General features: G+C 43.4%; 4 protein-coding genes across 5 annotated transcripts in view; 1 reads left to right on the forward strand and 3 right to left on the reverse strand.

Moving 5' to 3' along the window:
• Positions 1-13132, forward strand: part of LOC6616910 (extracellular sulfatase SULF-1 homolog) — a 28304-nt gene that overhangs the window by 2468 nt on the left and 12704 nt on the right. The window contains exon 2 of the mRNA XM_002041204.2: positions 5109-5154. The gene's annotated coding sequence lies outside the window, so the exon portion shown is untranslated. The remainder of the gene's footprint in view (positions 1-5108; positions 5155-13132) is intronic.
• Positions 6545-8313, reverse strand: LOC6616902 (D-xylose-proton symporter-like 1). Its single transcript, XM_002041200.2, has 3 exons — positions 8021-8313; positions 7788-7960; positions 6545-7730 (listed from the first exon to the last, which is right to left on the reverse strand). The coding sequence occupies exons 1-3, from the start codon at positions 8220-8222 to the stop codon at positions 6597-6599; spliced, it is 1509 nt and encodes a 502-aa protein (XP_002041236.1). The 5' UTR covers positions 8223-8313; the 3' UTR covers positions 6545-6596.
• Positions 8850-10628, reverse strand: LOC6616903 (probable polyol transporter 6). Its single transcript, XM_002041201.2, has 4 exons — positions 10383-10628; positions 10151-10323; positions 9882-10100; positions 8850-9821 (listed from the first exon to the last, which is right to left on the reverse strand). Exons 1-4 carry the CDS (start codon positions 10552-10554, stop codon positions 8910-8912), a joined length of 1476 nt encoding a protein of 491 aa, XP_002041237.1. The 5' UTR covers positions 10555-10628; the 3' UTR covers positions 8850-8909.
• LOC6616904 (probable polyol transporter 6) lies at positions 10594-12801 on the reverse strand. Of its 2 annotated transcripts, XM_032722034.1 has the most exons (4): positions 12556-12801; positions 12323-12495; positions 11135-12246; positions 10594-10671 (listed from the first exon to the last, which is right to left on the reverse strand). In XM_032722034.1, exons 1-4 carry the CDS (start codon positions 12719-12721, stop codon positions 10629-10631), a joined length of 1494 nt encoding a protein of 497 aa, XP_032577925.1. In that variant the 5' UTR covers positions 12722-12801; the 3' UTR covers positions 10594-10628. The 2 variants fall into 2 exon arrangements, with proteins under 2 accessions (XP_032577925.1, XP_002041238.1); XM_002041202.2 differs by lacking the exon at positions 10594-10671 and having other exon boundaries at positions 11028-12246; positions 12556-12800.

Below are 13132 nucleotides of genomic sequence, written 5' to 3' on the forward strand. Positions count from 1 at the left end.
CTAACGCTGGCCCCAAGGCATCGACCAGGGCAACGAGAACGGTCCAATTTGGCCTTTTACCGCAATCAGGTTTTAGTTTTCGGTTTTGGTCCGCTCGATACGATACGTCAACGGGCCGACCGTATGGACGAATGAATGAATGCCCAGCTGAATGAGCGATTGGTGGCTGAGTTATTCAGTTGGCCGGCAATCCATCATGCTGTCCTCGGAACTGGTTGACCAACACCACTTAATGAGTGGACAAGGCGTCTCCGGCATTTCCCATTTGCATCCCCATTCCCCGACGATTCTTTCGATTCCCGATCCCCATCCCCATCCCCATCCCCATGCGGAGTCATTAGCCAGCCGCAAACTATGCCTATATGGGCTGATACCCCGTCAAACATGGCTCGCATTAAATACAGCCATAAAATCGGCCAGGAGGCGTGTTCCATGGGGCACGCGTTTGGGGCGCCGTTTAATTGCGGTGCGCGATTTGCAAGCGTTTTTAAACGCCTCAATTTGCATTTGCATACTCACTGTCTTCGCTCTATGAATGGAAAATGAAACGCCCAATGGAGCAGTTGGTTATGCATTTCACTATTATATAGGCAAGTGCAAATTAACACATGCACTCGGGCATCAATTTCAATTATTCATTGTCCCTCTGAAAACTGATAAGGATAATGGGTGACGAACTCTCACTATCTTGGGTTAATTGAGTAGTGAATTAAGTTTTATTGAAATGTTTTAGAAACTATTACAGATAGGAAACTGGAAGCAGATCGGTGGTGGGACATTCAAATAGAGCATGCTAAATATTAGTTGTTTCGGCTAGACTATATGTCTAAGAAATTATATACTATATATGTATATTTTACATCAAAATAACTAAATTAAAAGCCTGCATAGTTCGGGGTATTTGCGATTGGATTTATTTTTAGCTCTGCTCTGCTAGACGCACCATTAACTTATCGTGCACCATCGGTTTGTAGTCCTATTTTACGACTTGGCCGTCTGTCTGGCCGCAAGGCGCGTTTAAAAACGCCAGTGAAAAGCCAGCAAATCGCGTCAAACATTAAAAACATTACCCTGAACCGAGAGGGTTGGCCCTGGTAATTGTAAGCGGCTATTAAAATAATTTAACGCGCCTCTGTTTGCGGGCTAAACGCGACAAGGACGGGGCAGAAAGCATTACCCAGCCAGCCCGAAGGGATTAACATAATTTTTGCTAATATTGTGAGCTTGGCTCGCAGCACATAATGCGCTTAGAAATATGGAATGAATAAAGACTGCATTAACCTGAATGGTGGCCACGGCAGCAGGAGCAGCTTCAGCAGCTGCAGGATGGATTGCGGCCACGGATTGTGGAATGGTGCACGCAGGCTGAGCTGAGCCCAAAACTTAAGGGTGACGAGGAGGCAGGCGGCGGAAAAAGGAGCATTATCCATGATGAGCTGTGCGGCAGGAATGCGCCAAAAGGCAGCGACGCCGACTGCATTAAAGTGGAAAATCCTGTCTGACAACATTTAAACCGAAAAGAAATATATATGTACACAAACCTATAGTAAATATGTGCAAAATAAAGCCTACAACAAAAAACCACAAACAACACATAATAAGCGTGAAAAAAAAGGCAAAATGAGAGCAAAACCAACCCAGTCCAATTCCCAGACTTGGCTCCACTCCGGGCCAGAAAGGATAAAGTGGGCAATGAATAGGGAGTGTGGCTAGGAGAGCAAACCGCCAACAAACAAAGGAAAGAAAACAAAACGAGAAAATTATCTTCAACTGCTAGACGGAATGAAATGATACCCTAGAAAAAGTAAACAATTTAAAAATTTTGTCGTTTCCAAGAAAGAAAATCCACATTTACACAAACTGAACATTCTGAAAAGGTAGTGATGTGGATCAATATTTACACTGTAGTTCATGATTCAAAACGAACATAAGACCAAATATTTTATAAACATGCAACCAAAGTAACAATTACTAAGCCGTTGTCATGTTTTATAGATCTATACTCTATCTATGCATGGCATTTAGTAAATCATCCAACAGATTACCCTAAAATTCATAAATGTTCAAAAGAATTAAAACATCATGCGATTATGATTAAGCAATTGCTGAAAATATTTTGGACACCTGATCCGCAGGCACACTCAGCACTAAAAGCATTCCGATTTGCATATTTTCCGCGATTTCGTTTCCAAAGAAGGACGGCGCTAAGAACCGCATTTATAACATCAATAAAAGTTCGTGTTTGTTTACGTGCAAAACAAATTAATAATGGAAAATCACATGTGGCTTTCCACAAACCAAAAACAAGTCGAATAATTCTTCCACTCGCACAAATACATATACGAAGAAAAGCAATTAAAATCGCAAAAAAAAAAAACACTAAATTGGTCAGATTTCGATTTTCCAGATCAAAATAGGATGTTAAAGGCCAAATGGTATCCCTGCTAAATGAGCTTCAAACTACCACAATTGATGATTAATGATTCCTTGGTGAAGGCATATATTAATGTTTATGAATAATTTGTTCATATTAAACAGAACTCCACGATGTTTAATAATTGCAAGCGAGTGCTAATTGAAAACGTTTCCAGGAATTCCAAGTGTGTTTCGTTCAAGCCATTTGTTTTGCTGTCAACATATGCGCGTTCAATTTATCAGGTAGTTTGTGTGAGGAGTCCACTGGCATTGGTGGATTTCGTTTCGTTGAAAGTGTTTTCTGGTGAACCCATTCTTCGATATGAGGAACCACTCACTCCATCGTGTCATTTCCGTTCAAATTTCTACATTGACGAATTGACAAAAATATATCATGGCATTGTTTCCTGCAAATGTTATAGCCCTCATTTTGTCAAAGTCCACGGCAGACAAAAAGGTAAGAAAAAAAGGGTCCGACCCAAAAGCTCTTTCTTGGCCTAAACATGTTTGTTCTTTGCCCTTTTTCGGGCCAACACTCTACCGGGAAAATTAACGACAACTGACACGCGCAGAACAAAGGATAGTGAACATAAGTCAACCAATTCAGTTCCAGTATCCATAAAAGTATCTCGCTGCCCAGAGCGCTCAATCAATTGTTAACTTGCTGAATAATTGATTCGGTTACAATGCTCTGCGCGGTAATCAATTAAAAGTCGCTCTCAAGAATGCAATGGAAAAACATTATTACAGCTATAAAAAATGAATTAACAATCGCAATAATAATAATTCCTAATTGTGATTTGCATGCGCCATTTCGAATTCAATCAAAACTCAACTCTGACCGCGGGCGTTTATTACATTTTTCTGCGTGCGATTCGATATATGATGTGAACGAATATACATACTATATGCCAGTTTGCTTGTAGCATTGTTTATTGTTCAATATTATTTATTTTTGCCATATAAACATTTTTTATTCGATTTATGACAGGCCATTTGATGGTGGGCTTTAATTGAAATAGTGCTTGATAATGGGTTGCGCTAATGTCTATAATTGTTAGATGCCTCGAATGCTATGTGAATAATTCCATATGGAACACATTTTTTACCCACATCAGTTGGAATGCTTTCCCGCAATCTGCCAACTGATGTTAATTGGTGCGTAACTTCCAGCCTTTCTTACCTTTGATATTCAATGAAGCGTTACCAAAAGCATTATTGTCTGCATTGATTGTCTATTTGCATTGTTCATTTGGCTCCATGAAATCATCAACATGCAACTACCTGTTTTCCGTAATTTTTCTACACAGGGAAAAACTCTGTTACCACTTTGAAAATTATTTTAAATATTAGTTTAACCGAACTATAATTTGTGGCAAGTAAGGGTGCATCCAAGTTCTTGTTCTTATCAATTACAAACTACTAATTGTTGTTGAATTTTATTGATATGATTTCCTGAGTGCGTTTCTGGGTCCAAATGCGCAATAGTCCGTCACAAGTATCCAAGTGTAAAGTCGCCAAGATCAATGACACCAGCAAACGGAGTTTGGTGGTGCGAAGCGGGTTCTGGGCGCTTATCAAAAGTTCTGGTCTTTTGATAAACAAGCGGCATGATAAATGGACAGCAATCAATAACGTAGAGTTGGGTGCTTCCTTGGCCAGCCAGTTAGTCAGTGGGTCGGTTTGTTTACCTGCAATCAAAACAGTTTATGTTTTTCCCTTTCATTCTGTTTGCCTGTCTCGCATGTAAATAAGTCCGTAAATACGCGGACCGGATAGGCAGGCAAATAAACCGTAGAATGTATTCCCCCCTTCACTTCTGTCGCACTTTGTTTGCCCTCCTATTTGCGAACGCTGCGTATACGCAATGTGTGCAGTTGTTAGTTCGATCGCACGGTATTAGACTTAATTTAAATGCGATCAAGGTTGTGCTGGTAAAAAGTTAGCGCAAAGGTCCTGGTTGCATGTCAGAAAGGTGTTGCTGATAACACAAAAAAAAGGAACCACCAAAAACTGGGTTAAAAGTTAACTTCTTAAGGGGGCGGTGTGCATTGCGCATACGCAACGTGGCGGCAGTAAAGTCGTAAAAACGAGAAAACAACTGCTCAACTGAAGTCAGTTAAGCGGCAGCTGTTTGTTCAATAAAAGCCAAACAAGCTTGCCTTAACTCGAAAGCAACTTGGGAGAATTGAACGAAGTGGCTATACACTACTTGAAAGTCACTTTGCCTGCTACGTCCATCAGCTGAAAGCCTATTAATCCGCATTTACATTCGCACTGCAGTCTCTTTTTCCATTGAGCTTATTTTTATTTTGCACTCAATTAAAATGCCAAGTTCAGCGCCTGCCAACTTTCAAAACTGACAGCTGACAGATGGAAATTGCCCGGCTAAGGAAAACTCCTGGCCGGGTCACGGACTCGTCACTCATTCCATGGGCCAACTATCAATCATTCCGCTCATTTGCCTGTGAGGCAGGTGCAAATGTGTCAGTTGTAAATGAGCAGAAAGTTCACGACGGTCTTTGCAGTTGGCTTCTTGAAAGTGTCGCCGGTCTTGAGTGGGGAACACGGACTGTTTTAATTGAGATGAATAAATGATAAGACTTTCCAGCTGTCTTTCTCCTTCATTGCTACAATATTTCCTATCTCTTTCAAGGTGTTAATATTTTAATTCGGGTTTCTTTGAATTGCAGGAATACTGGCAGAGGCAAAAGGCAGTCGAAAATATTGAAAACCAGGGTGAGTCTTAAGCTAAAAATAAATTCCTTAATTTACACCAACCACCTCAGTGTAGAAAAATTACGCGCCTTACCCTCGAGCAGGTAATTATCCAAAGCTGCGGTCCATAAAATCCGTTTCTTCGCACTTCGTGAATGCAGTTGGCTTGTCCATTGAGTTCCTTTTGGCTGGCTCCTCTTGAATCCGATGTACTGCCTGGCGGTTTGAACTCTCACCCCACGAAATTCTGGGGTGAAATGGCCGCGAAGGGGGTTGCGCGTAATTAATGTGCAGAATCACGCGTCTGCATTTAATTCACTTTGGGGCATGGGAAATCGCCGAATCGAGAAAGCCACTCGAGCGACGTGGCAACATTGCTGCACGCACTTGGTCGATGCGATTGGGCAACCAATGGATTCCCAGCTTGGTTCGCTTCGTCTATTTAAGGGCATCGCCAGCTTTTTCCCAGTGATTGCGGAACACGCTGCTTTTGCTGCTGGCAATTGTCCTTTATTGCCATTCCTTCATTAGGCTGCCGAGTCTGGTATGGCATTTTAATGCAATTTTTATGCGCATTTTTGTGCGCTGTAAAGGGCTTGTTCCCTACAACTCGACTTCCCCGTTGCCGATGGATGTGTCACTTGTAGGATCATTTGAATTGTAATTCATATAATTCGCCGTATTGTTGTCTGGATGGGCCTCTGTGACCGGCGGCGTAAGTGCCTGACTTTCGTTTCTGTTGAGTGCATCGTTGCCACAATTCACTCGAGCCTCAATTTGTTGGCCATTGAAATGATATATTCATTTTGTATGTCTAAGTTCAACTGCTAAATACATTGTTCACAAGTGTATCCTCATACCAAGAATTCAAATTACAGCTGCTCCTTTCGGCCAAAATGTTTAATTGGGCATGAAACAAAATTTATCCAAGGAAGTGCATTAAAAACGCATAAACCGCCGGCGAGAAGTTAAACAAACATGTTCGGCATTCGGGCGAACACCACAAAAGCGCCATCAAAGTGTCAAAAATGGAACACATGTGGGGATTAGAAGCGCGCAGAGCTAGCGGAGACATAAATTAGCCCATAATAAAGTTCTAAATAAAGTCTGCTAGCCGCAGGGCATATATAAATAGTATCCAGTGGCTCACCGAAGGAGGAATTAACCGCATTAAAAATTTGAGAAGACATAAATATGTTTCAATGTCTAGAAAAAATGGCAATGCAGTCGCCGAATGCATTTACTCCTCATGCGGAAGTTAAATCGTAGAAAAACAAGAGAGAAATCTGAAGTCGAGCTCCTCGACTACCAGATACCTTCTATCTGCTACTTACTGTTTTACTCGTATCAGTAACTTCCAAATTGCCTTCCAATATTTGTAAAATGTTTGCAATATTTAAAAACTAATTCATCGGTTTATTTGAGGTCAACAGTTTATTGGACCAACAATAAATAGAAGCCACCTAGTAGGCCATGACGTCGTGCACCCGGCGGAAGCGTTTGCCTGCCTGTCTTAGCGTCAATCCTCGGGTCTCTGGCATTAGAACGGCAAAAGCCACGAGGCCTATTACCATAATAATTCCGACAGCGACAAAGTACGTGTAAAAGGACTCGGCTGTGGGAACAAACTTGACGATCACAATGATGTGGATCACCTGCTCTAGACACACAATCAGGCCGATCAAGAAGGGTTTCACTCTCATCGGAAAGGCCTCGCCCAGATAAGCGGATGAGCTGCAGATGAAGAAACCGGCGAAGAACTGGAATGCCATGCCCAGACGGCACACCTGCCACATAAAGTAATAGTCGAAGATGTGCACGTAGTCCCCGTAGACTCCGGCCATGCCCAGCATTAATCCAGCCATGCACATGAGTCCAAGCAGTGAAACAAATTTCCGGCCCACGGTGTCCAGAACGGCGAAGGTGATCAGGGCACCGATGAGGCGTAGAAGTCCAAATATAATCGTGGGCCAGGAGTACTGGGTGCCCTCCACCAGTTCCGTGGTTGTCAATATTGAATACGACAGTGGCACCGAGAAGGTGAAAGCAACGAAGCAGCGGAAAAGCAGCAGCTTAAGGAAGGGCATCATGGACTCTCCCAGCTGCTCGCCTACTCCCTGGGCGCTGCCCTCCACTACGTATAGCTTGGCCTCGTCGTAGGCTCGATCTCCAGCCTCTCGAGTCCAATAGGATCCCATTAGCTGCTTCACACTGGCACGTGCCTTCTGCTCCTGGTTCTGGCGGATATAGAAGATCGGCGAGTCGATCGTGATGGCTACACTTCCCAGCGCAATGGCCGAAAAAACGATTCCAAAGATTCCGTGCACTCGGTTGATGGTCATGCCCAATCCCTGAGCCCACTGTGAGTCGTAGATTACTTGAATGGCCACTCCCAATGCCAGACCATATTGCTCCAATGCACAGCAGGTTCCTCTGTTGGTACTCGAAGCAATCTCTGCGCTGTGGATTAGGAATGGCACAGTGATTAACCCTATGCCCACTCCTCCCACATATCGGGCGGCCAGGATCGACTCGTACTCATATGGAGCACTCACAAAGATAATGGCGTCAATTAGGTTCATCACACCACCCAGACCCTGCGAATTTACATAGATATTAGTCTAGGAAATCTAAAGCTACCATTTTCCACTCACATAAAATACTATTTTGGGCAGAAATGCTGATGTAATGGCGGACACCACAGCTCCGATTATAACGCCAATAAACCAACTGTACTGGAACTCCAGGGTGTTGGCGGAAACGGCAGTCAAGTTCCAACCAAGACCTTGGGCCATGTCCATACCAGCATACACAAAGAGAAGGGTAGCTGTTTTTGAAGTATATTTTGGTTATTCATAAAATTATTTCTTAGTTCTGCTGATCCTACCTGCTGTCCCGGATTGCGTTTGAGAAGGGGTTGCCCAGCGGCTGTTCGATTGGGTGGTGATGACCACCGTGGTTGGTGGAGGGGGCGGTGGCGGTTGTTGCTGGCGTCCATTGGTAATATATGTGGTCTGCTGGGGTCCAGTGGTTATGTAGGTGGTTTGCTGGACGGGCACTGGACCCGCGGTGACATATGTGGTCGTCATAGTTTGCCTTATATAATAAAAAGCGGTCAAAATGTACCTTGACTTGCAAGGAGCTGGATCGATTCGTTCGGATTGGTGGCCACTGGCTGACTGGGCGAGCTTTTATGAAATATTTCCGCGTAAGTAGTAGCTATCAGCAAAAAAGATATCTGACAATTGATATATTTTATCAGCTGGTAGATACTCGCGTTCTCCACTTTACGGTAGGCCTGTCGCTGGCCGTGATTCATTTGAAGTAAGCCTCGATAAGTCGTGATAAAGTCACAGAAATATTCAAGGGCCATGGGTCCAGTGTTGTTACTCACCCCCATTGTGGTGTCCTGGCTGACTTGTTCTAATGGATCGGTTGGCGGGCACAAAGTTCAGCATGAGACATCGTTTAGGGGTATACCCACAAAAAATAAGAGACCTTCTGAAATAGTTAATTTGCACTGGATAAGCGGATGACGTGTTGGAGATACTTTGAAATGTGTTATCAATCCCATTTAATTGATTGATTTGATTAACAAATGTCAAAGATAACTTTTCGAGTGAAGTGCTGTTCGGTCTTGTACCAACCAAAAAATTTTATTTGTAAACAAAAGTTCCTATTTTTACTCTCAATTAGTTTAAGCAAAGTCAAATTTATAGCAAATTAATTTTTCTGAATTTATTAAAGGGGTTTCTTTATATTTATTAACTTAATTTTCAGAATAATCGTATGTTCTGCAATCGCTGGAATCGCTTGGTAGCTTCCCGTAGTGTTGTTTTCCTTGTTTCTGGAATTACGATCCCAAAGAAAACCACTCCAACAAGGAGAATGATTCCCACTGACAGATAGTAATGGTAAAAGAAATTCTCGTAACCCTTGTTGTATCCGACAATATTAATGATGTGGATCGTTTGTTCGAAACCTATAATGTATCCCACAAAGAAGGGCTTCACTTTTATGGGAAACGCCTCGCCCAGATAGACGGATGAGCTGCAAACGAAGAGTCCTGCGAATGCCTGAAAAGCCACTCCCAGTCTCCAAACCTGGTACATGTAGTAGGTCATTAGTGCATTCGCCGGATTTGCATACGAGGCAGCCATGCAGATCATCAGGATGGCCATGCAGAGTAGACCCACGAGTGAGATTAGCTTGCGCCCCAACTTGTCCATAGATCCTTGGGCTACTAGGGCTCCTAGCAAACGCACTAATCCCCACAGAGTCACTGGCCAACAGGAAATGAATCCTTCGGTCAGGAGAGCACTCTTGATAAGGGATTCGGAGAGGGGTAGGGAAAACGAGAATGCGACGAATCCGCGGTAAAGCAACAGTTTTATAAAGGGCACCACTGAGATCCATAGCTCCTGACAAAACGTCCTCTTCTGGCTCTCCGCTACATAAAGCTGAATCTCCTCGAATTCCTGATCCACTGAGTGGTTAAAGCTTCCCAATAGTTTCTCGTGGCATTTGCGAGCCTTCTCCTTCTGTTTGATTCGCAAATAGTAAATGGGCGACTCAATCGAGAGGGCTGTCATTCCAAGACCAATAATAGAGAACACAATTCCTATTATGCCATGAACCTGGTTAACAGATGCTTCCTTGTCATCCACCCATTGAGTGTCATAGATAACCTGAAAGATTATTAGCACACTTTATACGTTTCTTTATAAGAAGTCTAATAAATTAGAAACCTGGATGGCAATACCCAAGGCCAGACCACACTGCTCCATTGATCCGCTAACCCCGCGATGGTTGTCCGTCGCCACTTCGGCACTATGAATAAGAAACGGTACAGTGATTAATCCGATTCCTGCTCCGGCCACGTAACGAGCAGCCAGAAGACATCCGTAATCAAAGGGTTTACACGTGAATATAATTGCTCCAGTCAATTGCATTAGACCGCCAAGAACCTGCATAATATTCGTATTGCATGTGTCTTAACTGGTATCATTTCACTCACATAAAAAGGCAACTTTGGTAAGAAGGTCATGGTTAAGGAGGCCAAGGCTGCTCCAGCCAGAACTCCAATGAACCAACTGCATTTAAAAACTTGCGTGGCCGTGGTGTTTAATGTCTGGTTCCAACCTGCACTGTGGGCAAAGTCCATGCCGCCGTAGACATACAGAAAAAACACTGACAAAAGGAGAAAATTAACATCCTTTAAATGCAAAATCTTCATTTGCAATACCAACCTGCACAGGCCACGTTAAGTTGCTCGTTGATTTGCCTTCCGGATGCTGGATTGCTGGCGGATGAATTTATTTGGATCGGTGGATCCCGAGAAGGTGAATTTGGCTTGAATCCTTCGGCGTAGTCCCTGGTGGGAGAAGTATCCGGGCCAGCCGTAACGTATGCGATAGTCATGCTTCCTTCTTTCTTATAACTTTACGGGATGATGGCTTTTCTTCGATCCGCTCAACTTGATGGACAAGTGTGAACTACATGAATTCTAAAAACCAATTGTAGTGCCGTACACATTTCCTGAGGGATTAAAGTACAATCTTATAAGCTTTTAAATATAGTCTTATGGCTCTTTAAAGTAGTTCCGACAGTAAAAGTAAAACCCAATGAGGGTCGATAAAAATGTTGACTTTTCATTTGACAAACTGCTGAAGAAAGTTTCGCCAATAACAGATTCTTGGCGTAAATAAGCTAACTAGGATTTATCAATTGAATTATTTGTTGCTCGTTTATATTATTATATTTCTGTATCGAAAGCTTCTCGGGTTTTTTTATGTTTACAAAACTACGAAAAACTATTTATCTGTTAATTCTTTCTTTCTTATTCCAATTAAATGCTTTGCTATAATGAGTATCACAGAAAGACACTTTAAAAATATGTTTACGAATCTTATTTTATTAACTTAAATTAGTAAGAAAGTAAATGGCAATTTAAACAAATATGAGTTTGGAGTCTTAGACCTAGTACATCTGTAGGTCGTACCACTTCTGAAAACGTTGGCCAGCCTTCCTCAGCGTCATCTTCTTTGTCTCCGGCATAGACACGGTAAAGAAGACCATGCCCACCAGCATGATAATGCCAACGGCCAAAAAATACTGGAAGAAGAAGTCCTGGCTATGCACAGAGCTTACGCAGGCAATTAGCACGATATGGACGATCTGCTCAATGATGACAATCACTCCGACCAGGAACGACTTGACCCGCATGGGAAAAGCCTCGCCCATGTATGCGGATGAGCTGCACACGAAGAGTCCGGCGAATACCTGGAAGGCCAATCCGATATTGCAGGCTGCCGTCATTAAGTTAAAGCTAATTAAGTTGGTCACGTTGGCATATAGACCCGCCAGCCCGAGCATTAGTCCGGCCATAACGAGCAGACCCACCAAGGACACCGCCTTGCGACCCAAAGTGTCCAGGAATAAGAAAGCCACCATGACTCCAATCCCACGAAGAACGCCAAATAGGTAGATTGGCCAAAGACTGAGGCCCTTCTCCGCTACTGCGGTGCTCGAGATGATCGACATGGTCAATGGCAGTGAGAAGGAGAATGCCACGAAGCAGCGAAAGAGTAGCATTTTCAAGAAGGGCATCACCGAGGCCACCAGCTCCTCGCCCAGGGTCCGGTTGTCGCTTTCCGCCACGTACCTTCTGGCCTCCTTGAGAGCTGCATTAACGCCACCGGGATTATGGCTCAAAAGTTTCTCCTGGCTCTGCTTTGCCCTGTTTTCCATATTTCGACGTAGAAAGAAGATTGGCGACTCTATCACCAGGGCAGTCATCGCCAAACCAAACAATGAGACTATGATCCCTAGGATGCCATGGATCTCGTTTGGGTTTGAGTCAATTAATGAAGTCCACTCCGTAGTAAAAATAACTTGAAAGCAAATTCCGAGGGCTAGACCGCACTGCTCCATTCCGCCGTTGACTCCTCGTAAGTTGCTAGATGCCACCTCAGCGTTGTGAATGAGGAAGGGCACCGTAATGAGGCCAATCCCTAACCCGGCCAAATAGCGGGCGGCCAGGCAGGCCGAATAGTCTGCAGGTGCAGCCGTAAATATAATGGATCCAGTTAGTTGCATCAGAGCACCAAAAACCTAAAGATTGTTTTAAGAAAACACATAAATATACATATTTCTATACATACTGAGCATTCTCGCGTCTTCAACTTACATAGTAGACCAGCTTGGGCAGAAAAGTCATGGTAAGAGTGGCGGCCAGTGCTCCAATGATGACACCTACAAACCAACAGTACGAGTACTCCGTAAACAGGAGGACGCTGTAGGGTTGACTCCAGCCCAAGCTGGCTGCTAGGTCCATGCCACCATAGATGAATAGGAAGAAAACTGGAAGGAGAGTGTCGATAAAGACATGCACTTCTCGACTATGTAGTCCCATTTTCTCACCTGCATAGGACGCATAATTCTGTTTATTGATGCGGGTAAAGTATCCTCTGTTATTAGTGGTCACAGCCGGTTTTCTGGGCTCAGGTGGTGGTGCGGCGGTGGAAATGATGATGGTTTCCGTTGGGGGGCTGGGTACTGGGTCCACAGTTGTGGTTTGCATACTCATTCTTACAAAGTCGATATTTTTCGTTCGGTAGCTCGGTCGTTACTGGGGACCACTACAAGTCCACAATCGTGCTTAAATCGGACAAAAGGTGTTCCGAACTTGGCGATACTGATATCTTGCTGATAAGTAAATGACATTATAATCAGTTTATAGATACTAGTGTCTTCACCGATTTTACTCGATTCGATTCAATTCAATTGGGCGTTTGGCCTTGAATATGATTCATGATCAGGGAAAATGGGGACTTTTCGGGTGGTCAACACGGTGGGGTAAACTAAAAATAATTTTTATATATCATTGGCCTTTATTGTTGACTGATAACACATGTGCTTCTTTTATTTCCCACGTGTGGGAAATGCCATAAAAAAAGCGTTGCTATTTTTTCGAATTTTTTTATGACAGTAAATCACT

The sequence above is a fragment of the Drosophila sechellia genome, chromosome 3R (assembly GCF_004382195.2).
Source record: "Drosophila sechellia strain sech25 chromosome 3R, ASM438219v1, whole genome shotgun sequence".
Classification (NCBI taxonomy): Eukaryota; Metazoa; Arthropoda; class Insecta; order Diptera; family Drosophilidae; genus Drosophila; species Drosophila sechellia.

What these genes read in the sequence shown, in the direction of transcription:
- LOC6616902 (XM_002041200.2), bottom strand. Translation starts at nt 8,222, where the DNA reads ATGACGACCACATATGTCACCGCGGGTCCAGTGCCCGTCCAGCAAACC. An exon ending in AACGCAATCCGGGACAGCAG is followed by an intron (nt 7,961 to 8,020) that starts GTAGGATCAGCA and finishes CTTCAAAAACAG; the next exon opens with CTACCCTTCTCTTTGTGTAT. An exon ending in TGCCCAAAATAGTATTTTAT is followed by an intron (nt 7,731 to 7,787) that starts GTGAGTGGAAAA and finishes GTAAATTCGCAG; the next exon opens with GGTCTGGGTGGTGTGATGAA.
- LOC6616903 (XM_002041201.2), bottom strand. Translation starts at nt 10,554, where the DNA reads ATGACTATCGCATACGTTACGGCTGGCCCGGATACTTCTCCCACCAGG. An exon ending in ACTTAACGTGGCCTGTGCAG is followed by an intron (nt 10,324 to 10,382) that starts GTTGGTATTGCA and finishes TCCTTTTGTCAG; the next exon opens with TGTTTTTTCTGTATGTCTAC. An exon ending in TACCAAAGTTGCCTTTTTAT is followed by an intron (nt 10,101 to 10,150) that starts GTGAGTGAAATG and finishes AATATTATGCAG; the next exon opens with GTTCTTGGCGGTCTAATGCA.
- LOC6616904 (XM_032722034.1), bottom strand. Translation starts at nt 12,721, where the DNA reads ATGAGTATGCAAACCACAACTGTGGACCCAGTACCCAGCCCCCCAACG. An exon ending in TGCCCAAGCTGGTCTACTAT is followed by an intron (nt 12,247 to 12,322) that starts GTAAGTTGAAGA and finishes AACAATCTTTAG; the next exon opens with GTTTTTGGTGCTCTGATGCA. An exon ending in GGCCAACGTTTTCAGAAGTG is followed by an intron (nt 10,672 to 11,134) that starts GTACGACCTACA and finishes TTAATCCCTCAG; the next exon opens with GAAATGTGTACGGCACTACA.